Source organism: Pongo pygmaeus, chromosome 16 (genome assembly GCF_028885625.2).
Source record: "Pongo pygmaeus isolate AG05252 chromosome 16, NHGRI_mPonPyg2-v2.0_pri, whole genome shotgun sequence".
NCBI lineage: Eukaryota > Metazoa > Chordata > Mammalia > Primates > Hominidae > Pongo > Pongo pygmaeus.
In genome coordinates, this window is record NC_072389.2 from 68,924,156 (window position 1) to 68,950,797 (window position 26,642).

The 26,642-nt window shown below is 37.7% G+C and overlaps 1 protein-coding gene and 1 long non-coding RNA gene across 16 annotated transcripts in view; one reads left to right on the top strand and one right to left on the bottom strand.

Annotated features, from left to right (window-relative positions):
• The window catches only part of USP3 (ubiquitin specific peptidase 3), a 92,692-nt gene that overhangs the window by 34,760 nt on the left and 31,290 nt on the right, over positions 1 to 26,642 (top strand). For all 14 annotated transcript variants that reach the window (XM_054450093.2, XM_054450092.2, XM_054450099.2 and 11 more), the window contains 5 exons: positions 16,556 to 16,639; positions 19,594 to 19,675; positions 21,093 to 21,175; positions 22,806 to 22,919; positions 25,853 to 25,966. In XM_054450093.2, the coding sequence (XP_054306068.1) occupies positions 16,556 to 16,639; positions 19,594 to 19,675; positions 21,093 to 21,175; positions 22,806 to 22,919; positions 25,853 to 25,966 (477 nt within the window). The remainder of the gene's footprint in view (positions 1 to 16,555; positions 16,640 to 19,593; positions 19,676 to 21,092; positions 21,176 to 22,805; positions 22,920 to 25,852; positions 25,967 to 26,642) is intronic.
• The window catches only part of LOC129013637 (uncharacterized), a 51,815-nt gene continuing 25,529 nt past the window's right edge, over positions 357 to 26,642 (bottom strand). Inside the window, exons 2-5 of one of the 2 annotated variants that reach the window (XR_008494045.2) lie at positions 18,600 to 18,684; positions 14,681 to 14,821; positions 14,146 to 14,193; positions 357 to 6,746 (exon numbers count right to left, since the gene is read on the bottom strand). This is a non-coding gene — a long non-coding RNA (uncharacterized LOC129013637). Of the gene's footprint in view, positions 6,747 to 14,145; positions 14,194 to 14,680; positions 15,769 to 18,599; positions 18,685 to 26,642 lie in introns of those variants that run through there. The other variant, XR_010123823.1, reaches the window with a different exon arrangement.

Genomic DNA, 26,642 nt, shown 5'->3' on the forward strand with positions numbered 1-26,642 from the left:
TCCCCCAAAGGTGAATGTCAAGAATTTGGTACATAGCTTTCCAGGCTGTTTTTTTCTTTTTTTTGAGACGGAGTTTCGCTCTTGCTGCCCAGGCTGGAGTGCAGTGGCACAATATCGGCTTACCTCAATCTCTGCCTCCCTGGTTCAAGCAACTCTCCTGCCTCAGCCTCCCGAGTAGCTGAGATTACAGGCATGTGCCACCATGCCCAGCTAATTTTGTATTTTTAGTAGAGACAGAGTTTCACCATGTTGGTCAGGTTGGTCTCATACTCCTGACCTCAGGTGATCCGCCTGCCTCGGCCTCCCAAAGTGCTGGGATTAACAGGTATGAGCCACCGCTCCCGGGGCTATTTTTTTTTTTTTTTTTTTTTTTTTTTTTTGTTAGTATCCTTTAAAAAGAGGTTGGCAGCGGGTTCTGTTCCCTCTTTGTAATATAATATTCATGTCTGTTTCATGTAAATGACAAAGTAGGTATCTATTTTTGTGACTACTTAGAACTAGGTTATTTAGGTTGTGAGCGATGCTTAATGATCCATATCCATTTGGTTATGCTCAGAAAGTATATTTTGCAGTTTTAACTTTGGTGTGAAGCAAATTTCTTTCTGTGACTAGTAAATTATGATGAACAATTCTTGTTTTAATCAGCTTTCCCTTGATTCAAAACGTTGTTGACGTTAAAGCGGGGGATATAAGCCATTTAAAAGATGACTTTGGAGATATTTTTTATTGCCAGACAGCCCTTGAATGTTACATGAAGGCATTAATGGGGATTTAGAGAAGTCCAGATAACAATTTTAATTTACTTTCTACTGAAATGGTGTGAGAATCCTTTCCACATTGTCCTTAGTCGATAATTGTATCATAGGAAGGTGCCCATCAAAAGGAAGAAGAAAGGGTCAGTGGTTTGCCAGGTCTTTTACTTTTTTTTTTTGAAACAGAGTCTTGCTCTGTCGCCCAGACTGGAGTGCAGTGGCCGATCTCGGCTCACTGCAAGCTCCGCCTCCCAGGTTCAAGCCATTCTCCTGCCTCAGCCTCCTGAGTAGCTGGGACTACAGGCGCCCGCCACCACTCCCGGCTAATTTTTTTGTATTTTTAGTAGAGACAGGGTTTCACCGTGTTAGCCAGGATGGTCTCGATCTCTTGACCTCGTGACCCGCCTGCCTCGGCCTCCCAAAGGGTCTTTTACATTTTTACAGGTTCAACACCGTTAAATTTTGGCTATTGAATAGACATCTTAAGGGTTATGCATTCAGATCACTACTGTTTTTAGTGATCCTTTGTGTGGAAGGTTTCCAGACCTGGAGAGAGAGAAGCTAGAGGTAGGTGAAGATTTCAGTAAAAATGAAAATCTTCCCAAGATTTTCACACAAAGGTTAGTGCTCAGTTTATTGTTATTTGCTGTTGTGAAACACTCCTACCAAAGTTAAGTGTTAGCCAGGCAGTTAAAGCGTTTGCATTCCCCTTTCCCTCAGGTTTTTTTTTCCCCCCTTTCCCTCAGGAAACTTACATACTAGAGTGATGCAGCTACGTAATTTGCAGAAGTGTGTGTTTCTGTGTGTTTGTATTTCTGCTTTAGACAACAGAAATTAATGTAATTCTTGAAATATCTGTCTCACATTGTCATGGGTCACATCATCCTATAGTACCAGATACTGAGAACATTGATTCTTGATTTTCAGTTAGCAATGTGAGTGAATTGCTTAATGGAGGACTTTGGAAATACAATTAAATCGCTTTGTGCTATAACAAGTTTGCCATTGTTTTCTTGCTGTTGGTAAGATTCTGAGGAAACTAACTCTTAAAGAAAATTTTAAGAATTATCTTAATGGAGTGGAATTATATTCAAGGCCCTTTAAAAATGTAGATTATATATTTTAATATCTTTATACATTACAATTTATGGGCATATTTTATTAACTAGAAATAGGAATTGAATTGGTTTTATTTCACTATAGTCTGCTAAAGTATATGTCGTTTCATGGTGGAATTGGAATTAAATGGAAAATCTTGAACCTTGGGGAGTATACACTATGATGGAGTCTTCTTGGCTGATTGCCAGGCTTTTGTGTGAAGTTGTACAGAGCTGCAAGTGTGTGGACACCCAGAGCTGCTGAATTCAGGAAGGGAGCTGCAGCTGGTCACATTATCGGCTCACTTGTGGGTTTTAGAATAAAATGCTAGGGAATCACCCTGTAGCATTACACTGATGGCCTAAAAGGAATCTGTGATAGTTGTAAATTGATGAAGATGTAGTTTAAATTAACATTCCTCCCACACTTCACTGTGATGAAGAAACAAACAGATTTCCTATTTCTGTGTGGAGTGTGTGCATGTGTTGTTTCCTAGTGCCCGTTAGTAATTTTACTTCAATTTATTAATTTTCCTTGTACACTAATTTCTTGTGGTTAGACTGAATGATTGATTTCAGAAGTAAAACATTGGTGCATTAAGTTTAACATGTTTGATTATAAATATCTTGACTAAAGTCAAAGCCTTTTTTGCAGTATGCTCTGTGCCCTAGAGAAGTTATAACATACTCTTGAGGCTTGTAGTTCTTCTTTCCCTGCTTTCCCCTTGCCAATAGTCCCTGCCCTGTCCTATGTTTGCAATCCTTTATGAAGTTATCACTGAACTCTTCTCTTTCCCCAGCTCCAGTTGTAGCTGAATGTAATCTTTCCTGAACTCACAGCTCTTGGAATACTTATAATTTCCTGGTGCATGTTAGTTATTTGTAAATGTCCTTGGAGACTGCAGATACCATATCTCAGATCTTTGTATTCTTCCCTAGTATGTAGTGTCTGGTGCAGAGTAGGCGACATACATTTGAAAGACTGAATTTTGTTAACTGTCTTTCAGAAACGGGGAAGGTTACATCAAATCTATAATACTGTGTCCCCTGATCATCTTGAAGGACTAAAGAGCCACATAACATTTTTCCTGCAGACAACTTAAATCATGATATAGGTGAACTACTTCATTTCCCTCCCAAGATGGACACCCTTGTAGAGCAGTGCCCCTCCACCTTGAGGTAAACAGGGGCCCAGAGAGGAAGCATGCGTTAACCAGGCAGAACAATAGAAATCAGGTTACTGTTCATTAAGAGAGAAAGCAGTGCGAAAAGGAATGATTCTGATTTGACACAAACGCACTTCTTAAGGAGATAAGCAGATTAACTTGAAAATGAAAGGTAAATTAAGATTTCGATGAAAATAAAAATCTTCCCAAGATTTCACACAAGAGCTAGTGTTTCGTTTACTGTTTGTTAGGTAATATTTCATTTGCTCCCAACCCAATTTCCCTCCCTTAACCAATACAAATGGAATTGTATGTGGTGTACATTATTGTGATTGAGAAGAAACAAAGATTAAAATTAGGAACTTTGGTTTTTTCATGGAGGTAGACCTTTGTAGTTAATAGATTTAAAATACTGAACCAATAATTTTTGACATCTGACATAGTCTTGTCAACTTTGATATCCTTATCAATAATAGCTGAATTTTTGAGAATGAAGAATTATGAAAGGAATATTAAAAGTATATTCCTTCAGGGCAGGTAATGTTTTAAAGCATCCTTTCAAATGAAGAAATATTGTGAAATGTGAATCAGTTGTCTAGAAAAGAGGCTTGAATTTCAGATTTTAAACACTTGTAATAAATGGCAATTTTAATTAAAATGAACATAAAGCTTTATTTGTGAGTTTAAATAGATAATGAATCATTTCCTACAGCAGTTGTGATTAAAAATTTTAAAGAAGGAAAATATTTTGTTGACTGTTCTTATAAATGATTTGGACGCAAATTTTCAATGTAAAAAATTAAACAACAGGGAGAGTTTTGTTTATTTAAAAACAATATTTTGAAGTTTAAGAAGAAACTTTCTAATAGAGATAATCTGAAAACATAAAAGGCTCTTCCTTAAGATATGCTGGTACTTTGTCTGCTTTTAACAAAGGATATGGGTTTGCTCTGCGGGTATTCTTCTAATTTTCCATAATTGGCTTATTTGATGGCAATACATCAGAGTTTAGTAAGAGAATTTAAAAATATTCTTGCTTCCTAAACAAATTCTTTTAGATTTTAACCTTTCTCAGTTTGAAATAAAGTCACTAGAATATCAGCTTGCTTTTTTTTTTTTTTTCAGTATTACTGTCATTTATAATAAAACCAGAGGTCAAATTTGCCCATAAATATCAAAATGTCTTAGAAGTGAATGAAAAGGAGCTTGAAACTTAATGAAGGATCTGTCATGTTTCAGGGATGTTTGTTGCATAAGAGGTTTTATTTATTTATTTATTTTTGGTATGAGTGTTATGCATGGCTTACTGTATAAAGATAGCTTTGTAGCCAGTAAATTAAAGGACTTGTTTCTTTACTATTGCATAAAAAATGTTTTATTTGTATGATTATTCCTCCTTGTTTCAGATGAGTGAAGAATGGTTTGCTTTAGGAATATTTTCTTAGTTCTTCAAGGACATATGTGGAAGTCTTGACTTGAGTAACTTCAATAGCACTAACAACAGGAATTGAAAAAAACTTAGTATTTTAAAGCTGAGAAAGAGGTAGAGATTTTTCTCTGTCTTGGGTATGACATATATGTTATTCAGTATGGTAGCAATTGAGCAATTGAATGTGGCTAGTGTGAAGAATTAAGTGTTTTTTATTTTAATTAATATTTAAATAGCCCCATGTGACTACTAGCTACTATTGGACAGTGCAGCCTCAAACTATTAAAATTTAACATTAAGTATATTAATGTTATAAACTTTCAAAACCTTAAGATAGAAATCTAACAGAAACTCCAAAAAGAAAATAAGCCAATTTTACTAAATAAAATACTGTAGTTGCAAATAACTATAACTTAAAGCACATCTAACCCAGTAAGCTATCAAAAAGAAAAATTATATAATTACCAAGTAGAGTTAATTTCACCTGAGTTCTATGAATATATTCATTATTAAAGGAAACCTCAGATTATTGTCCCATTGGAAGCAAAATGTACATTTATAAATAGCCATTTCTCGTTTTAAAAAACTAATAACATTGAAATAAACAGAAACTTAAGCTCTTATAGTTTGCCAAAAACCAGAAAGCAAACATCATATACTAAATGATGAAATGCTAAAGCCATTTCCATTATATCAGAAACCAGACTAATACTTCCTGTCATCATTTACATGATTGTCACTATTATTAAGCATTGTTTTGGTAGTTCTAGCCATTGCAGTAAGACAGTAGACAGAAAGTCAAATAATTGGCATAAATATTGGAAACAAAAAATTATTTCTACTTTGAAATGATACAATAGAATAGCTGGAAAGCCCAGGGGCACTCTAGTAGAAAACAGCAATGAGGATTAAATGTAAGACACTTTGGAAAGCTCATGTGTGAGAAATGTACACAAACTAATAGCTTTCTCTTTATTAGTAGTCATCAGTTGAAAATGGAAATGACCAAGCAAAAATATTCAACAGAATGACAAAACTATTGGTTACACCTAGGAATAAATGTGTTAAAGGTACAAAGTGAAGGTAATGACCCTTATGAAGAAAACTTGATATTATAATAAGTAGTCCTTTTCTCCCTCAGTTTTTGTCTTCAAAATGTTTACTTGGGACAGATCGTGGTTTACATGAAGGTCCTCAAACATATTGTGAACAACATTAAAAAAAAAAACACCTTTTACTCAATAAATAACATTTTTTGAGAAGCTATGTGCTAGGGACCTAGTTTTTAGTGCAGTGGTCTCCAAAATAATGTACTGGCAGTATGGGAAGAGAGTTTAGAACACTATACCTTTTTATTTTGGAGGAGAAAAAAAACCTTTGTCAAATATTTAACACCTGCTGCCAGAGGTCTGTAGATTTGATGATTGTGTGCCATGAGTTACACACAGTCTCCTAAATCAGTTTCACCTGTGGTGTCCTCACTGTTTACTTTGAGCATTTTGCATTCTATATCTGCTTAGTTAAATGGATTTATTCCTTCCATATAACATGTTTAGCCAAATGGACACATGTTTTAAAAGGTTTTAAATTCTGCAAGATAGTGACGATGATGTAAACACAAGAAAGGGGCAGATGCACACATTTTCCTACTTTGTGCCCATCAATCACATTACAGGATAAAATTGTTGGCTATCTAATAAAAACACAGACTAATAAGACCTGATAAGTTGGACAAAATGTTTAAAAATTAACATGAAGATGATAGGAAGTATGAATCTATATTCACTGTCATTAATGTCAAACCTTTACCTTATGATATATTGTACTTTGAGAAATTATGGCCAGGCATGGTGGCTCACACCTATAATCCTAGCACTTTGGGAGGCTGAGACAGGAGGATCCCTTGAGCCCAGGAGTTCGCAAGCAGCCTGGGCAACACAGGGAGACACTGTCTTTAAGAAAAAAAAAAAAAAAAAAAAAAAGGAAATTAGTTTAATAATAGTATGAAGATATTGTGAATAGCAAGACATTTAATATAGTTTATTTCATCTCTAGCTCATTCTTTAAAAATTATTCTTTTTTGTAATATATAATTTAAATTTACTTGTATATATATTTTATTAATACAAATATATACATATATATATAGAATATATAGAGAGAGGGTAGTGGACACTCAGTTTTGTGGTTTATTCTTTAACTTGATTAGGAAGCTGATGAAAATAGCTTGAAGGCTTCTTTTGTAACCGAATGCAGGTCTGGATGCTCACTGCTTGTAGAGTCCAGTTAATACGAGTGAAGTCTGGTAGAAAGAAAGAAACTTCATTAACCAAAACTAGTGAAAGGGGAAGTAGCTGGATTTCAATCCAAAGTTATTGTTTTGACTTTAGTAGACTAGTGTTTTGTCTTTTAGAGAGGGGGCAAGTAGTGCAGGGCAAAAACAGGAAGGAAACGAGTGTTTCTAAAGAGAATTTTTTAAAGGAAGTAAACCTACATTAAATTTTAGGACAAGAAAACGATTGAGCCATGCTGTGTGTTTTCATTTTTGGAGAATGGGGGAAGAATGTAAAGATGGAGATGACCGAATGAGGAATATTGTTTTGCCATTAAATAAGTGAATGGTGCAAAATGGAAAATACCGAGGGGTAAGAGAGTTCGTGGTATATGGGATGAAAGCTTAACTCTAAAACTAGAGCAGGTAACACTGAAGTGAAAGGGAAGATTGGGAGGGAAGGGGTAGGAGATAAGAATATCTAAGCAAGGCTGACATTGTGGGGACCATCAAATACTATACTGAGTTCAGTTACAGATAGCTATGGAATTGAAAGTTTCTCAGGGAAAAGGGAAAAAGATGTACCAAAGGAAATAACCAAAGTATAGAAAAGAATGTTGTTTGAAATGAAGAGAAGAAAGATGAGTTTTTGAGAGTTTATAGAAAGAAAAGTAGCAAGGTTTAGGCAAGTTTAAATACTAGAAATTAGAAATAAATCAAAATCTAAAAAGGCACATATAAAGTATAAGTGTAATGAGAAAATTGAGCAATTTCATTTTTGTTGTTTATTAGTGTCAACAGAATTTGAAATAATTTTCAAGCTCCGATTTTATTCATTGTTTACCTCCTTAATTATATAATAGAATAAGTAGCTTGTGTTTCTTATGAAAATTTACCTGCTACTTGATGTATCTTTTTTCAGTGCACAGTAGTGAAATCAGTTCTATATATCCTGTCTAACAGCAGTATGCATATTATACTATACTGTACATTTAATTAGGAGTTTATTAGCTGTTGGCTTAAATAAGTTTAAAACTACTTTATGATCACATTTGGCTCAATGAATTTGGATTTGAGATTAATCTTTACATAGCCAAGATGATAATGTTACTTGTCTGTCTTAGAAGTAAAGAAAGACACCAATATTCTTCTTACCTTCCTTTTTTATATCCTATTTCCTTATCTAACATCTCTAATATGTACCCTAATACAATTTTCAAGTATTTTTTTTTAATGTTCAGTGTACTTACTTTTTCTTAAATACTTCTTTCTTTCTATTAAATATAGTCCTTATCTGACAAAAAGTCCGTCAGAAGTAGAGCTTATTTTAGGCCAGGCACAGTAGCCTACAACTGTAATCCCAGCACATTGGGAGGCTAAGGTGGGCAGATGGCTTTGAGCCCAAGAGTTCGAGACTAGCCTGAGCAACATGGCGAAAACCCATCTCTACTAAAAATACAAAAACTAGCTGGGCATGGTGGCACGTGTCTGTAGTCTCAGCTACTCGGGAGGCTGAGGTAGGAGGATGGCTTGAGCCCAGGAGACGGAGGTTGCAGTGAGCTGAGATCACGCCATTGCACTCCAGCCTGGGTGACAGAGCCAGACCTTGTCTCAAAAACAACAACAACAACAACAACAACAAAAAAAACAGTAGAGCTCATCTTTTCTTGAAGAGTCATTTAAAGTCAGTAAGTAAAAACTTGCTTAGGTATAAATTTTATAGCCTAAAAGTTGGTCATATAATGTAGGTAGTTCCTGACTTCTGTTTATCATATGAAGTCCTATGTATATGAAGATGCTGAGCCTGGACCTCCTCTCCTAGAGGCCAGTCAGGTTATCTGAATCCTGCCTAGGCCTCTCCTGTCAGTTTCTCAGTGCCAGTAGTATATACAGACCAAAGGAGAAATCGAGCTTTTTCAAATACTGTGGATTTCAGCTACATTTTGGGAAACATGTATTTCCACCTAAAACGTTTAACCGTGTTTTGTAACATTTATTTCAAAGTAGGATATATGCATTCCAGGCTTCAGAGGACCAATCTACACGTTTTTGAAACACAACGTATGAGTTATGTACTTTTTTGTACCACTTATTCTGGCATAATCTTCTTGAAGGGAAAATTAAGAAGAGTGGCTAAATTTTTTTCCCGGTGTCCGAGGTATGCATAATTCTGACCAAAAAGCTTCAGTACAATTGTAGTGAATCAGGAAAAGATTTTTAGAACTTTTAAATCCATCTGTTTGCCTTTATTTTATTTTATTTTATTTTTTGTGAGATGGGGTCTTGCTCTGTCACTCAGGCTGGAATGCAGTGGCCTGATCTCAGCTCACTGCAAGCTCCGCCTTCTGGGTTCACACCATTCTCCTTCCTCAGCCTCCCGAGTAGCTGGGACTACAGGTGCCCGCCACCACGCCCGGCTAATTTTTTTTGGGGGGGTATTTTTAGTGGAGACGGGGTTTCACCGTGTTAGCCAGGATGGTCTCGATCTCCTGACCTCATGATCTGCCCGCCTCAGACTCCCAAAGTGATGGGATTACAGGCGTGAGCCACCACGTCCGGCCAATCTGTTTGCCTTTTTAAACACCAATATTAGTGGGACAATTTCAAGTTTGGAAGCTGTGTCTCATCTGAAGACTAAAACAACTTGGTAACATTTACATTTTCATTTATTTCCCACCTTTGCTACTTATTTTCTTTTGACAAAAGAAATCAAACCAGGGGAATGTAGGCAGCTAGAGACGAATGTGCTGTGAGGCTAGTTACACAGAGGAAGGAAACTAACATTTACTAATCCTCTACCACGTGACAGGCACTCTTGCCTTAGAAGTTTTGACCTGTAGTGCTGGAGAGGATGTGGAGAAATAGGAACACTTTTACACTGTTGGTGGGACTGTAAACTAGTTCAACCATTGTGGAAGTCAGTGTGGCGATTCCTCAGGGATCTAGAACTAGAAATACCATTTGACCCAGCCATCCCATTCATTACTGGGTATATACCCAAAGGACTATAAATCATGCTGCTATAAAGACACATGCACACGTATTTTTATTGCGGCACTATTCACAATAGCAAAGACTTGGAACCAACCCAAATGTCCAACAATGATAGACTGGATTAAGAAAATGTGGCACATATACACCATGGAATACTATGCAGCCATAAAAAATGATGAGTTCATGTCCTTTGTAGGGACATGGATGAAATTGGAAATCATCATTCTCAGTAAACTATCACAAGGACAAAAAACCAAACACCGCATGTTCTCAGTCATAGATGGGAATTGAACAATGAGAACACGTGGACACAGGAAGGGGAACATCACACTTTGGGGACTGTTGTGGGGTGTGGGGAGGGGGGAGGGATAGCATTAGGAGATATACCTAATGCTAAATGACGAGTTAATGGGTGCAGCACACCAGCATGGCACATGTATACATACGTAACTAACCTGCACATTGTGCACATGTACCCTAAAACTTAAAGTATAATAATAATAAAGAAGTTTTGTGGAAACAGCCGTGGAAGCAGCTGTTTTCCTTAAAGAATAGTGGTAACAACAATCATAGTAATATATACAACTTGTATAATATGAAATTCAAACAGTAGAAAAACAAAGAAAAGTTATATTCTTAAAATAAATGTCCCTCTTAGTGACTGACTATAGGAACACCTAGAATTGGCTCTTGAGAAATAGAGATAGTTGTAAAAACCTAAAAAGAATTTTTTAAACCAGTGAAAAACAAATCCAGCCAAAATAAAATTGAGTTATGGCCGGGCATAGTGGCTCAGTCTTGTAATCCCAGCATTTTGGAAGGCTGAGGTGGGAGGATTGCTTGAGCTTAGGAATTTGAGACCAGCCAGGGCAACATAGTGAGACCCTGCCACTACAAAAGTAAAAAAAATTAGCCAGGCATGGTTGCTCATGCCTGTAGTCGCAGCTACTCGGTAGGCTGAGGCAGGAGGATCGCTTGAGTCCAGGAGGTCAAGGCTGCAGTGAGCTGTGATAGCATCGCTGCAGAGCAAGACCCTGTCCCAATAGAGAGAGAGAAAGAGAGAGGCATGTAGGCCCAGCACTTTGGGAAGCAGAGTTAAACAATTAGCCAGGCATGGTAGCGTGCCTGCAGTCCCAACTACTTGGGAGGCTGAGGTGGGAGGATCACTTGAGCCAGGGAGACGGAGGTTGCAGTGAGCTGAGATGGGGTCACTGCAATCCAGCCTGGGTGACAGAATGAGACCCTGTCTCAAAAAAAAAGAGTTACAAAAAAACTAAAAAAAAATTTTAGAGACAGGGTCTCTGTCACCCAGCTGGAGTATAGTGACGTGATCACAGCTCACTGCAGCCTCCAACTCCTGAGTTCAAGTGATCTTCCCACCTCAGCCTCCTAAGTAGCTGGGAGGGACTACAGGTGCACACCATCATGCTTGGCTATTTATTTATTTATTATTTTATTTTTGCTTTGTTTTGTTTTTTTTGGGACAGAGTCTCACTCTGTTGCCCAGGCTGGAGTGCAGTAGCACGATCTCAGCTCACTGCAGCCTCCTAGGTTCAAGCGATTCTCCTGCCTCAGCTTCCCCAGTAGCTGGGATTACAGGCACACGCTACAACTCCTGGCTAATTTTTGTATTTTTTTAGTAGAGACAGGGTTTCACCATGTTGGTCAGGCTGATGTCGAACTCCTGACCTCAGGTGATCCACCCACCTTGGCCTCCCAAAGTGCTGGGATTATAGGCGTGAGCCACCTTGCCCAGGGAATTTTTTATTTTTTAATTTTCATAGAGATGGAGTCTTGCTATGTTGCCCAGGCTGGCCTAAAATTGAGTTCTTTTTTCTTTCTTTCTTTTTTTGAGACAAGAGTCTGACTTTATTGCCCAGTGGAGTGGCATGATCTCTGCTTACTGCAACCTCTGTGTCCCGGGTTCAGGCAATTATCGTGCCTCAGCTTCCTGAGTAGCTGGGATTACAGACACCTGCCACCACGCCCGACTATAAAATTGAGTTCTTATAGTTCAATAAAGTTAATTTCTTATCTCTTTATGCTAGTATTATAGAATTTTGGAGCAGGTAGTATCTTAGATTCCCTACATTAGCAGTGCTATATAAAAGAGAAATAATGCAAGTCACATATGTAATTTAAAATATTTTAGTAGCCATATTAAAAAAGCAAAAAGAAACAGGTGAAATTACTTTTGATTGTATATTTTTTAACCCAGTATATCAGAAATACTGTGTCAACATGTAATCAATGTAAAACTATTAGAGATAGTTTGCACTTTTTAATATGAAATCCTTGAAATCCATTGTGTATTTTACAACTTTAAGTACATTTCAACTCGTGAAATTTTCGTAAAAAATATTTGATCTGTATTTAGATTCATAAAAATTGCAGTTAAAAAAGTAGATTCACACTGTTTTAAACATTGTTTTCCAATAAATGGAGTACCAAACAAATAATTTTTCTCCAATATTTGTATCTGTATTGACAAAAATTACTCTTTTAAGAATAATTGATTTGACTCAGAAGAAGTGCAGCACTGTCAAAATATCCATGCAGGTTAATAAGTCCACTAACACTTGTGAAAACTTCTTATTATCAATGTCAAATTCAAAGGGACATCATATAAATTGAAAATCAACTCTAAGTTTATCCAAATCAACAAAGCGTTTGTTGTATTTTTTTCATAGGTTTTGCAGCCACTTTACACAGTGCTGTGCTGCTGCATGTCAATTCATGTTGAAAAATGTGTACGATCATTGATTTGTATTATAAAAAGCTTCAATTTTAACGTAAATTCTTGTACCTGTCTAGCTAGGTCATGAATAAGCTTTTTCTCTCCTTGGATCTTCAAATCTAGCTAATTGATACGCATTGTGATATAGGGGTAACAATGTAAATCACACTGAGATTTCTAAAAATCTGTTCCTGGTTTACTTTTTGATTGTCAAATATTGGCAAGCATTTCTTTTGTTTCAAGAAAATCTGAATTAGAGTTAACAGAATTGTAAATCTTTGCAAAACTCTTCCTTGACTCAAGCAACCAACATTAGCTAATAATGTGGTCATTAAATTCATTGTCTTCTATTTCTTTTAACAGTTCCATAAACTGGTGATGATTTAGAGCATTTGTGCATATGTACTGAACAATTTTTGGGTCTTTTTGAGACGGAGTCTAGCTCTTTTGCCAGGCTGGAGTGCACTGGAGTGCAGTGGCGCGATCTCAGCTTACTGCAACTTCCGCCTCCTGGGTTCAAGCAATTCTCCTGCCTCAGCCTCCTGAGTAGCTGGAACTACAGGCGTGTGCCACCACGCCAAGCTAATTTTTGTATTTTTAGAAGAGATAGGGTTTCACCATGTTGGCCAGAATGGTCTTGATCTCTTTACCTTGTGATCCACCCTGCTCGGCCTCCCAAAGTGCTGGGATTACAGGGATAAGCCACCATGCCCGGCCTGAACAATTTTAATAGCTGCTTCCATGATACAGTCTGCCTTAGGGCACAAATATTTGCATTGTGTTTCACACAGCAGAACAAAGTAATAAGAGAAATAAATCCGACAAACACAGATGTTTGAACACTGTCTTGCTGGAAACTGACTTTTTTATATGTAGCTGACAGTTACAGATGTAGAGAATTCAAAAATATCTACAACATAAGATCAGTTTTTAAATTTAAGGCTGCAAATAGATGAAGACATTTCTCTGTAAATTTGAAGGTCATTTGAGACAGATATACCCATAGTATTAAGTGGGCATTATCTCTTCTAAAATTCATCTAAAGCTAAAAAGACTTGTAACTTTTCAAATGCTGACTTAATTGATCTTTAATATTGTTAGAAGGGCCTTTTATTCACTGACAGTTGCTTGGTGTCTCAAAGATTTTTCACTTTCCGTAAAATATCTTTTTAAGTTTTTTCCTCATAATTTAAAAATATAATTTCCTTAACTGAAATAATTTAATTTTTCATCTCACCATCTTAAAATTGTTTTCTACATTGAACAAGAATCTGAACTAGTCAGGCACGGTGGCTCACACCTGTAATCTCAGCACTTTGGGAGGCTGAGGTGGGAGGATCGCTTGAGGCCAGGAGTTTGAGACCAGCCTGGGAAACAGAATACCCTGGCTGTATTTTTAAAAAATAAAGAAAAAAAGAATCCAAGCTGTTTTATAGCTGGCCACTTACAAGCTCAAGTTCTGTAAAATCTTCAGGAATGTTTTTGTTTTACATTTAATTCTGATTTCACTGATTGTGACTAATTTTATCAATTATTTTTTGACTGAAGCCACTTCGTGTTAAATTGAAATGCATTTGCTGAAAATGTCTCTTAACTGTTGTTTATTATCTTAAAATTCTTTTTTTACCCAGCAGCTTTTTAACTTTGCTCTGCTGCAGCAAATCGCAATTGCCATTCTTTGTGAAATTTGTGACATACCTTGTTGAGTCTTTTTTCTTTTCATTTGATTCTTTCTCAGTAGTATACCTGCATTTGAAAGTAAAAATTTTTCTATTTTTAATTTTTAAGTTAAAAAAATTTAATTATAAAATAAATTAAAATAAGTATTTTAATTTAATTGCCAATTATGATTTACATAGGTCACCGTAACTCATGGTATCTGCATAAAATGTTCAAATAAACAATTACAATGCTACATTGTTGCATAGAAAAATCATAGAAAAATCATTTGAACTGACTCATTCTGTTGATACACACTAGATTGGTGATATGCTTTTGTGTAATGCTAGAAATGACATGTTTACCCAGCTGTGCACTCCCATATATCTTGCACAATTTAATAATAAAAGCAAAAGACAGTTCTACCAAACTATAACATTGTGCTTAATGGTAAAAGATTTTACACTGCTTCAGTTATTAAAAATTTATATTAATTAAAGTTTTAAAAATAAAAATTGTATTCCTCAGTTGCAGTAGCCACATTTGCACAGCTCTGGAGTCTAGATCAACTTACTTTGGTGATGAAAGGGTAGAGAGGCAAAGCTGCTGGACCCAACTGGCCTGGAAGAACAGAGCAAGTCCGTAAATGAGTCTGTACTTTAACAAATGTAATTTATGTCCGAGGCTGACTTCATGTTATACCAGAAAGGATTACCTTAAAAAGAAATACATCAGTTATTTAATTTACTTTGAAATATTTTATTTGTTTAAACAACCACTTACTTGTGGCAGTTAGAGGTTCAGTTTTCAATTAGATATTAATGGCATTGTGTAAATACAGAAAAAGTGATCTGAGTTTGCTCTTAAGACTTCACTTTCCAGATAAATGCTAGCATTTCGAGTTTTGGACACTGAGTATTGTTTTATTCAAACTACATGCATAAATTTATAAAAACATAAAATGAAAATGTAAGCAGAAATTCGAGTAGAATAGCAATACAATTTCATTCTTCAGTGAATGCTTAAGGTTTATAGAGGTACCAAATGCCCTAAGCCCAAATTTACAAAGTAGATATCCTCTTAATATTTACGCCGAGAGGGAGCAAAAAATTAAAACTTTTCACTAATTTAATTTCTTTATGTAGTTGTTATAGGACAAATGAAGAATTTTTTCTCCTGCTGGTAGTACTTTGATAATAGAAAATGGTCCAGGATATAAAAGACTGCTTTTGCTATTTGTGGAAATGTTGGGAATTGACTTTAGACGCTCGGAGAATATGTTAGAGAAATCTTGATTGACTGCCTGGGTGATCAGTTAATGAGAGTGTGTGTTAAATAATTACATATATAACGTTGTAGTGACAGTTTTCAGAAGCATTCACTTAAAATTTTCATTTCTCTGAATAAAAGACACAAGCATGCTTTTTTGTGTAATCTTTTAAAATTACTTTTCCCCACCCCTTTCTCTCTCTTTCTTTCTCCCTCTTTTTAATAAAATCGTTTTCAGGTATGTTTTTGGGATTCTGCTAGAGATGACCTAATTTTTACTAATTGCTATGCTTTCAAAGTTTTGTTTGCTCAGAATGGCAGTGTCATTTTTATTATTCTTTGATGGTAATAACAAATGGTTTCATGCAAAGCATATTCAAAATAATATCTTAGTGCCAGCTTGTAAATTGTTTTTGTTAAAACTGGCCTTATCCCAGGAAAAAATTAAATGCTAATGTGTACAAGTTAAAGTTTATATTATGTGTGATTTCTTACATTTGCTTTTTGACTTGTAAAACACACAGAGTATCGGTTTTTAAAAATAGCTTAAATATTTTTCTTCAAAGCACTTATCAGTTGCCTGAATGATATAGCCACTATTTCATACTTTTGTTTTGTAGTGCCTCAGAGTGAAAGATCATTCTTCTCAGCTCATCTGAATTCAATCTATTTTAATTAAATTATGTTTAAAATGTGCAGCTTTAACTTTAGTTTTTCTATTCAGATATCCCTACAGGTTAATTACCTTTTCCCTGCTTTTCACTTAAATCTCTCCTCCCCCCAGTTCCCCATTAATTTGGGTTGGGAAGTGTCACCTTAAAGCTTTAGGCTTAATGCTACATGAAAAGACTCGGTGCTTTTTATTTCATTTTCCATGTATTAGGCACCACTAAAAAGAATGTAACACATGTAGCAGCTTATTTCATTTTCAAAGGAGGAATTGAAGAGCTTTTGAGTAAAAAACGTGAAAAGAAGCTCATGTTCATTGCCTACGTGGCTTTTAAAAAAGACTCTTGAAAAACATTCCCTTGTGAATTCCAGGTCCTCTTTAAACTTACCACCAGCAGTAACTGCCTGCAGAGCCATGTGACCATCTTGGCAGCAGCCAGGCCTTTTAGTGATTTCATTACTGTGGTTTCCTCAAGCTCTTTACACACATTGATTAATATTTTCCTTGCAGTTATCGCTGTGATGATTTTGTGGTTAATGACACCAAGCTGGGACTGGTACAGAAAGTCAGAGAACACTTACAGAACTTGGAAAAGTAAGTAATAGGCCTTTGGAAAAAGAAGGGTCTAAGAATGGGTTTGAGGGGTCTTTTAGAATTTTTGAGTGGGGTTTTTGTTGATGAGTTTTATAACTTCATGTTTATAATATGATTGAAATATTAATAAAATAAACCTTGGCTTTGGATAGCTAAAACTGGGCCCATAGTTAATGGTCATAGCTCTGCATTTATTGTATTTAGTATTTGTCATAAACCATATCCAAGGTCCCAAGAGCCTGTTTTAAAAATATTACCCAACAATTTATAAGCTTCTCAATTTATTTTGAGGGTACAAGAAAAGGGCAGAAAAAGGTGTGAAATAATCATAGAGTTACTTTTGATAATAGAAAACCCCTGTCAAATGTATTATGAGGTCTACTAGGAAGCACTATGATTTATGCATCATTTTTAAGGGAAATTAGGTTTAATGAACATACTGTCCACTGACAGGATCCTAGTTTCTTTTCCTTGCTTGTAAGGGGCAGTTAAATATCAGTTGACATTACAAGGAGCTATGAATACTTTGTCATCATAAAGAAATGAAACTATTTATATGTGAACAGACTTTTATTGGTATAGTCAAATAGTTAGATAAAACTCACTGGACCCAAAATTGAAGCAATAAACAGAAACCCAGCTAGCCATGCCTTTGAAGCTACAGTGGATAAAGCATGGCTCTGGAATGACTGCTGACTCAAGTGAAATCTGTGTGCATCACACCAAATCATTAAGTGCCATCTAATTTATTTTGGCAGTTGATGTGTAGAAGGTATTGTGAAAACAACCACAAAGCAGGAGTCCCTTAGCAAACTTAAGTGTAAAGCCCATAGAATGTTTGAAAATTGCATACTGACAAGAAATAACCTAACTTCTTTGAGGGCAATACTGTGTAGTGTTTGTTAAAACCACAGACATTATGTATGTCTCATTGACTAACTAGATTATAAAGCCGATACTGGAAGAGTAATGATTTCTTTAAATCTAAACCAATTAAAGTACTTCAGGTTTAAGTACTTTCTGGTTTGTCATCTTTTGGCTCTTTTTCAGAGTACTTGTCTTCTAATTTGATGAGTCCTATCTAGGATTAGAGACAGATACACACAGATCCAAAATATTTAATTTTCTCTGAAATTGTTCACAATAAACATGAAGTCTGAGATTCCTGAAGGAATGTATGTAGTATTACTCCTTGGTGTGGTGATGTCATTGTAAAGGTCTTAGTAACTTGATTATTTGTTATAGAAGTGCGTGGCTATCAGAATATTTTTTCTACCACTTATGGTTTTCTCTAGGAAAAGACTACCCTCTCAGTCTGAAATAAATTAATCAGAACTAAGTCAAAGGGAAAAGAGGGCATTTGAGAACCTGCATGCATTTATACAGTTAAGAAATCTTTTCTTTCTATTGACCACTTCATCATATGAAAGGTGTCACAGACCACCTGTCTACACGTCTGCTTGGCTCCATGAAAAGTCTACCTTACAGCCCATTTCCTATATTGAAAAACATTACCTAGATTCATTTTTGTGTTTTGCAAACATTGGTTTAATCTGTAGTGGAATTTAGAAACTACGATCATATTTGTGTTTTACTTAACTTTCGACTATTCCACATGCCCCGTGGAGCAGCACTGTCCAGCAGAACTTTCTGCAGCAACAGAAGTGTTCTCCATCCACTCTAATATGGTAACACTAGCCATACTTGAAAAGTGGCTAGTGCAACTGAGACACTGAATTTTAAACTTCAAATTTAATTAATTTAAATAGCCACATGGAGTGAGTGGCTACTATATTAGATAGCATGGATCTAGAAGATTCTGCATTTTGAGAGTCACTGAGGATACAATGTAGTAACTTACATTTTTAAAAGGTGAAATGCCTTATTTATATAGGTTACAACTGAAAATGAACTCTTAGGCATTGTCATAAAGAGCATATATACTATGCTTGTGGTTTACCTTCCCCACTTCACAGAATTTGTGAAGGAATTAGTTGAACGCTATAGTGTATGAAATTGGTCTCTTCATCTTGCAGTTACCAGTACTGTAAGAGAGAGACACACAGTTCTGAAGAACATTTTGAGGTTTGAAGCAACTGTCACTAGTTCTGATGTTTCAAAGACATAATTCATGTGGAAATTCTGTAAGAAAAAAATAATTATGTAGTTACTTTGGATGAACTTGGTACTTTTAGAAGGTGAGAAAGAATTGGCAGCCTTAAAAGTCTGTGTTGTTTAACCATAATTTTTACTTCCTTTAGATGACTTTGCCTGAGACATAAAATTTTAAAGTGACCTTTTGAAAATAGAAATAACTTCCTGATAAATTTTAAGCAAAATATTTCTTACATCAAGAAAAATTTTGAGTGATTTTAATTCAGAATTTCTGCACTAATAAGGGTGTGTTTTAGAATGTCCTTTGGAGCGTCGCTGCATCTAATGAATGTACATATGCCTATATTCCTGTAACTTATTTATCATTCCTCAAACTCAGATCATATCATCATCTGTTAAGACAAATGAGCAAAACATGACATCTTTATCGAAATTAAGAAAGAAATAGCATATGGAGACTTACTGTTAAATTTCAGAACAGTCATGTCAGACCAGGGTTTTCCTTTTGTTGTGAGGAATGAGCCTTCTGGTCTGTGAAGCTTCGCAGTCAGTCAGACAGTGAGAGTGGTGGTGGGAAGTGTCCCACGGTCTGCATCTTCCCAGCCAGCTTTGCCAGGAGCAGTGTCCAGCCCACCTCTGCTGGAGGAGCAATGGGGATTTCCAAGGAAGTAGAGCTCCTCGGTTAACTTCAAATATGTGTGGGCCCCAGTGGGCCTGACGAAGCAGTCAGGGAGGTCTCCATGCCCTAGGTGTTGAGGGCAGCTGGAGTTTATTCTTTGACCTTTGGTGTAGCATGCATATATTAATAACTTTTTCACTATCTGTTTGTGTTTTAATAGCTCAGCTTTCACAGCTGACAGGCATAGGAAAAGAAAACTTTTGGAAAACTCAACACTAAACAGCAAGTTATTAAAAGTAAATGTGAGTAATTAAAATTTATTTAAATATAAGAGTTAGTTGAGATTTAATCACTGTTTTGTTACAACTCTAACATGTAATGTTACCTGTTACAGACTTTTATAAATATGTGTCTTAGATTTGGAGTATTTTACACAATGTTTGCCACTTGTACTGTCGATTGTTGCTGTGACCCCAGTGAGTCCATCTGTCAGCACCTTCTTCCCATCAGCATTACTGCTGTGCTCCTCTTCCCTAGAAAACAGTTCACTCTTAATACCTGCTCACACTCCTTAGTCATCAGAAAACCCAGCCTTTGTTTTTAAGACTAAGTCTTTAGGTTCAGGCAGCTTTTCCTTTTTTTGAGACGGAGTCCCACTCTGTAGCCCAGGCTGGAGTACAATGGCGCAATCTCGGCTCACTGGAACCTCTGCCTCCCAGGTTGAAGTGATTCTGCTGCCACAGCCTCCCAAGGGGGTGGGACAACAGGTGCATACCACCACGCCTGGCTAATTTTTGTATTTTTATTTTGTTGTTTTTTTTTTTTTTTTGAGACGGAGTCTCACTCTGTCACCCAGGCTGGAGTGCAGTGGCGCAATCTTGGCTCATTGCAACCTCAGCCTCCTGGGTTCAAGCAATTCTCCTGCCTCAACCTCCCAAGTAGCTGGGATTACAGGCGCACGCCACCATGCCCGGCTAATTTTTTCTATTTTAGTAGAGATGGAGTTTCACTGTGTTGCTCAGGCTGGTCTCGAACTCCTGAGCTCAGGCAATCCACCCACCTCAGCTTCCCAAAGTGCTAGGAGTACAGGCATGAGCCACCACACCCAGCCTTTTTGTATTTTTAGTAGAGACGGAGTTTCGCCATGTTGGCCAGGCCCATCTTGAACTCCTGACCTCAGGTGATCCGCCCACCTCGGCCTCCCAAAGTGATGGGATTACAGGCGTGAGGCGCCTGGCCTCAGGCAGCTTTTTAAGATTCATATCCCATTGTTAGGAAAACGTGTATTGGTCATTTATGTATGGCTTAGAGTTAAAAGTTTGGGGACAAAAATTCTTGGCGTGTATTTATTTATATTTTTTCCATTTCTCTTAGTTTTTATAGAATCTTAAAAAGGCATTAAGTCTTAAATGTTATTTTAAGGATTTCCTGTTTTTTGCATTGTGTACTCCATGGTACTCATTAATGGTGATTTCCTCATAAGCTTTCAATAAGATACTTCTATTTAGAACAATCCCAGGATCAGAAACAGCCTTCTAAAAATATCCAGACATTTATACAGAGACTAGAGAGTTTGTTTGAAATATTCATTGGACAGAAAAGGACCAATTCCAAATTGGCTTGGTGCTAGAGTTTTAGAGGCCTTTCCTTAGCTTTGATGTTTGAAACAGTTGGCCTTCCCTTGGCATTACTGATGGCCTCTTCTTGCACCACTTACAGGGAAGCACCACTGCTATTTGTGCCACAGGCCTTCGGAATTTGGGGAACACATGTTTCATGAATGCCATCCTTCAGTCACTCAGGTAACGCTACAGTCAGAGCTTAAGTGTCTGACATTAAAGGTTAAGAGCACGGGCTCTGGCTCCCTATCTTGTCTGCCACTAACTCTCGTCATATGGTTTGGGGCAAGATACCTTAATTTCCTGTGCTGTTGTTTCCTCATCAGTAAAATTGGGGACAGTAGTTCCTACTTGTCTAAAGTACTTATAGCAGTGTCCTGCAGTGAATAGTTGTTTGTGGTTATTCCCAGTTGCTTCTTGAATAGGCTAGAACTGAGGTCAGCAAACTTTTTCTGTGAAAGGCCTGATAGTAAACATTTTAGTATTTCAGGCTACAGTCTCTCTCAGATATCCCCCACCCCCCGCCCTTTATTAAAACAACACTTTAGGGCCAGGTGCAGTGGCTCAGGCCCCTAATCCCAGCACTTTGGAAGGCTGAGGCGGGCAGATCACCTGAAGTCAGGAGTTCGAGACCAGCCTGGCCAACATAGTGAAACCCTGTCTCTACTAAAAATACAAAAATTAGCTGGGCGTGGTGGCGTGCGCCTCTAATCCCAGCGGCTTGGGAGGCTGAGGCAGGAGAATCGCTTGAACCCAGGAGGTAGAAGTTGCAGTGAGCCGAGACGGTGCCACTACACTCCAGCCTGGGTGACAAAGCGAGACCCTGTCTCAAAAATAAATAAATAAATTAATTAATTAAATAAAACAACACTTTAAAAATGTAAAACTTGCTTTAAGAGCTGCCTGGTGGAGGGCTAGATTTGGCCTGTGGGCTACAGTTTGCAGACCCCTGGGTTACAGAGAACCTTGTTCAGAGAGCTTATTTCAGTCATTAGTTGAGTCTTAGCCCATTTATGTCAGAGGTTGCAATTTTTTTGTATGAAAAGTCAGACCTTGGTGATGATCTTGAGCAGTAAGATATAAATAACTCCCAGAAGCTTAGCGTTCCAGTAATGGAACATCAGGCATAAATGGGTTAATCAAGGTCATAAGATGAGATGTCTTCAAAATATGAGACAAGTAGTAAAAATAAAATAGTCAACAAGGCTGACCTAAGTTTTGTAGAATAAATTATTTTGAAAGTTGCATACTTTTAGATTTTAATGAGACATCAAAGGCCAGAATAAATGATCTTCCGAAGGTTACGTTGCTGATAAGAAGCGGAAGGCATATTTGATCTCTCCTGGAAGGCACTGCCTCTTAGCTTATCTCTTCTTGCTCAAAGAGGAAATTATAATTACTACTGAATTCTCCTTAGGATTCTGTATAGTGTATCAAAATAATATGGTCGGTTTCATGGTTTGTTTTTATTTGAGGAAATTATTGAATACCTGGAAACAAGCAACCGAAAAGAAAGAAATGGTGACTACCTATAGCTGGAGGGAGAATTGGGGATTTTTTTTGAAAAGAGATTTTGTTTTCAGCCCTTTGTTTTTTGTTTTTGTTTTTTTACAAAGTCATCTGTCTATACTGTTTTCTTAGAGAGAAGGAAAAATCATAATGAAGAAACTGAATGCAAGAGATTGCACTGAGTACAGTTTAGATGAGACAATTGAAAAATTGCAGTTTCAAAATGTATATGTAGGCTTCATCAACTTTCTTTACAGTCCTATTCTTTTCTTTTTAAAATATTTTTCCCTTCCTTTCAAAATAGTAACATTGAGCAGTTTTGCTGTTATTTCAAAGAACTGCCCGCTGTGGAGTTAAGGAATGGGAAAACAGCAGGAAGGCGGACATACCACACCAGGAGCCAAGGGGATAACAATGTGTGAGTTATAAGAGTATGTCCTTTCTGGCTTTGAGTTACGAAACAAATTACTTTCACTGGTGGTTTCCATTGTACTATGTGAGCTAACAGGCACATGCCTTAAAAAAAAAATCTTCTAAAAATTGTGTTGAAGTATCTAGCTGGCAATCTTAATAATTGTTGGAATTCCGGCCGGGTGTGGTGGCTCACGCCTGTTATCCCAGCACTTTGGGATGCTGAGGCGGGTGGATCACCTGAGGTCAGTCAAGACCAGCCTGGTCAACATGGCAAGACCCCATCTCTACTAAATATACAAAAATTAGCAGGGCATGGTGGCGGGTACCTGTAATCCCAACTACTCAGGAGGCTGAGGCAGGAGAATCGCTTTGGCCCAAGAGGTGGAGGTTGCAGTGAGCCGAGATCACGCCACTGCACTCCAGCCTGGGTGACAGGGCGAGACTCCATCTCAAAAAAAAAAAATTGTTGGGATTCCTTTATTTACCATAACAGGAGGGATAAATTTAGCATTCTACTTATTGACTCTGCAGATTTGGGCATTCTAAAATTAGCATCTAGATATGAAATGCAGTTCTAGGTGTAGACGACTATGAATCTTATTAGTCCACGTGAATTGATTTGTCCGACAGTGTTAGGTAAACCTGTCTTGGATACTGAAATTAATTTGTAGTCAACAAATTAGTTGTGGGGGAATAAAGTCAATTTTTGGTTGATATGGAGAGGGGAAAAAAACGGACAGGTGCTCATTAAGAACCAATCCTGTATCCTCATTTGGTGTAGACCTCCCTTATTTGGGGTTCAGAAGATCTTTCATTATGACAATTGTAGTGGGCACATTTTTCATATCTTAACTTTACAGCTCTTTTTCAGAAGCACTGTGACTCATACTCCTTATATATTTAATGTTTTCTCTGTCTGCCTCCTCCACTTCCCCACACTGCCATTCTCACTCATTCTGAAGGGGTGATCTGACACTGTCCTGCCTTGGTGGCTGAGGGAGAGTAGGACTGAACATGTCAGAATAATGGGCAGTAGGGCCAGAGTCACAGTGCAGGGAAACTGGAAAGCCAGGCGTGGAGCAGGGCTGGAATGACATCACTACAAGTGGTGTTTGAAGGGAGTTTCCCTCACAGCAGCATCGAGGATGAGTTGAGCAGCATCTAGGATGAGTTTGAAAGTGCCTGCATTCAAGGAGGCTTTGCACTCTTCAGTAATCAGGTCAGAGGGGACAGCAGTGAAACAGTAGAAAAAATACATGTGTATGAGTTAAGAAGAGTTAGTAGTACTTGATGCATTTGTGTCATGCAGGGTTGAGTTGCAGACTGCAGAAATTGCCTTTGGCTGATTTAGGCAGAAAAGGAATTTACTGCAGGGCTATTGGTGAGCTAATCATACTGGGTGAGTGAAAAATCAGGTCTGGAGTCCGAGGCAGCAGCACCGCAGTCACAGTCACCCCACAGAACTGTCCTGTAAGGCCGCCACTGCCTCTGGTGCCCAGCGCAGCAGCAGAGTTCCTGTTGCCAGCACTGCTGGAGATGGGTGCTGGCGGACACGGCCATGCTGCTGCCCTGCACTCCGGATGGTGCTCTTTGCCCCCACTGCTACCAGAGAGGATTTGGTGCCATCCCTTCTTCTTTGTGTCACTAACTCCTGCTTCGCATGGGCAGAGCCCAGGCTATGTACCTGTGCTCTGACTGCAAGGGAGCCTGAGAAGGCGAGTGTCTGGCTGTTTAGCTTTGGAAGTGGGAGGCAAACTCTTAAAGTAGGGATTCTCTGAAGAGGGTTCAAGTACTAGGAAGTCAAAAATATGATTTGTATTCCAGGGTCCTACGTGATCGTGAGGGTTGAGAAAGAAGGTATTGAGATTCTCTGAGATATCAATCAAGTATCCAAAAATATGGTGCTTATATTGACAGCTATGGAAGTTGAAGTTGAGTTGGATCAGTTTAGCCACAGGTGTAGAAAACCAAAATTAAGTGACTTAAACATCCATGGTTTGTTTCCTCACATAAAAGTCAGAGGCTGTCTGTCTAGGGTGGTTTGACAAAGTCATCGGGCTCCTCCTGGCTTTCTGTTCCACCAACCTCCAGAGCCCTATCCATCCACATAGTCTGCCATGGTGCTGGGGCTCCCTAACTCTGTCCTCATTCCTAGCAGGAAGAAGGAAAGGATTAATATAGGACTACTCTTTCTTTTTAAGACATTTCCCAGAATTTGGACACACTCAGTTTTTTATTGTGAGAGTTTATATGCCCAGGAAAAAAAAAGAGTGTTCTATTCATATGCGAGAAGAGTGTGGATATTGGGTGATAGGAGAGGTGTACAGAGAGCAGTAGATGCTGGAGCAGGTCAGTGCACATAGAGGTGAAAGTGACAAGAGGACCTCCAGCAGAAAATTCCTGCTGGAAACTGGAGAAGTTTAAATAAAAATAGTCATGAGAGAATCTGACTTTTGGAGTTGAGAGTCACTGGTGGAGAGCTGAGTGGTGAAGGTTTGTGACACAGGCTGGAGTCTGGGGGTGCTAGTGAGTGGCAAGAAGGACAAGGCAGGAGGGGGAGAAAGAGAGCCGAATGCTTGTTTTGCATTTTGAAAATGTACATTCTTAAGTCATTTGGCCTATAACTCACCCAGTGCTGTATGCTTTGCTTGCGTGTTTTAACTCAAGAGTGTACAAATATGGCGGTGCATAGGCACACTCACAGTTAACCATATGGTTACAAATTAGTTTTGTCAGAATTACTGCTACTTTTATGGGTTTTTGAGATGCTCTTATGTATCTTATGTATCTTTGAGATGCTCTTATGGTCTTTCAGAAAAGACCAAATCCTTTTTAAGTGTTCATTTCATATGTATTAGGCATTTTAGATGAGTGGACGCTGTGTTGAAGTTGTAGCCTCTCACTAATCTGAGGGCACTGTCCTTTTGTCTTTTGCAGGTCTTTGGTAGAAGAGTTTAGAAAGACACTCTGTGCTTTATGGCAAGGCAGCCAGACTGCATTTAGCCCAGAGTCCTTATTTTATGTTGTTTGGAAGATTATGCCAAACTTTAGGTAAGTATTATATAAAGATATTTTAAAACATTAATATTAGTGTTTATACTGTTCCTGAAATAATTCCTAATGAAGTGGTTGTATTCTAAATATTCTAAATACTTAAGACTGGTTTGGTGTTTTATCTTTTTAAGAAGAAGAGTAGAAATTGAATACATCTGACTAAACACATGTGTTTATTTAAATAATAGACTATAGAAATGTCTTTAACAAGAGGTGGGGTATTTTGTTGCTATAAACATAAAGCCCTTATAAATAACTTACGCGCACTAGGAAAACATACTGGACAAAATTTCCTTAATTCTTTCACAATGTAGAATAATTACCATCATACACTGTCTTGTTATTCCAGCTAAAAAAATTAATAAGATCAGTAGAAGTGCATGGTATTATATGAACTGTTCGGAGCTGAGTTCGGCAGCTCTGGGAAGGCTGTTGTCAAGGGACTGGGATGCACTCTCCAGAAGGCGGCTGTGCCACATCCCGGTGTGACCAGAGAGCTGCTGTGGTGCCTATGCTTTCTGTCTCGCCTTTGCTTGAGCAAAATACACCTCTGCTGTACACCTAGCTGTCAGAGGAGTCCTGCCTCTTCTCCTAGGTCTGTCATCCCTGTAGGGATTCAGGTGATAGCAGCTTTGAGGCACTGCAGGTGTTTGACAGCAGCCTTGGCCACCTT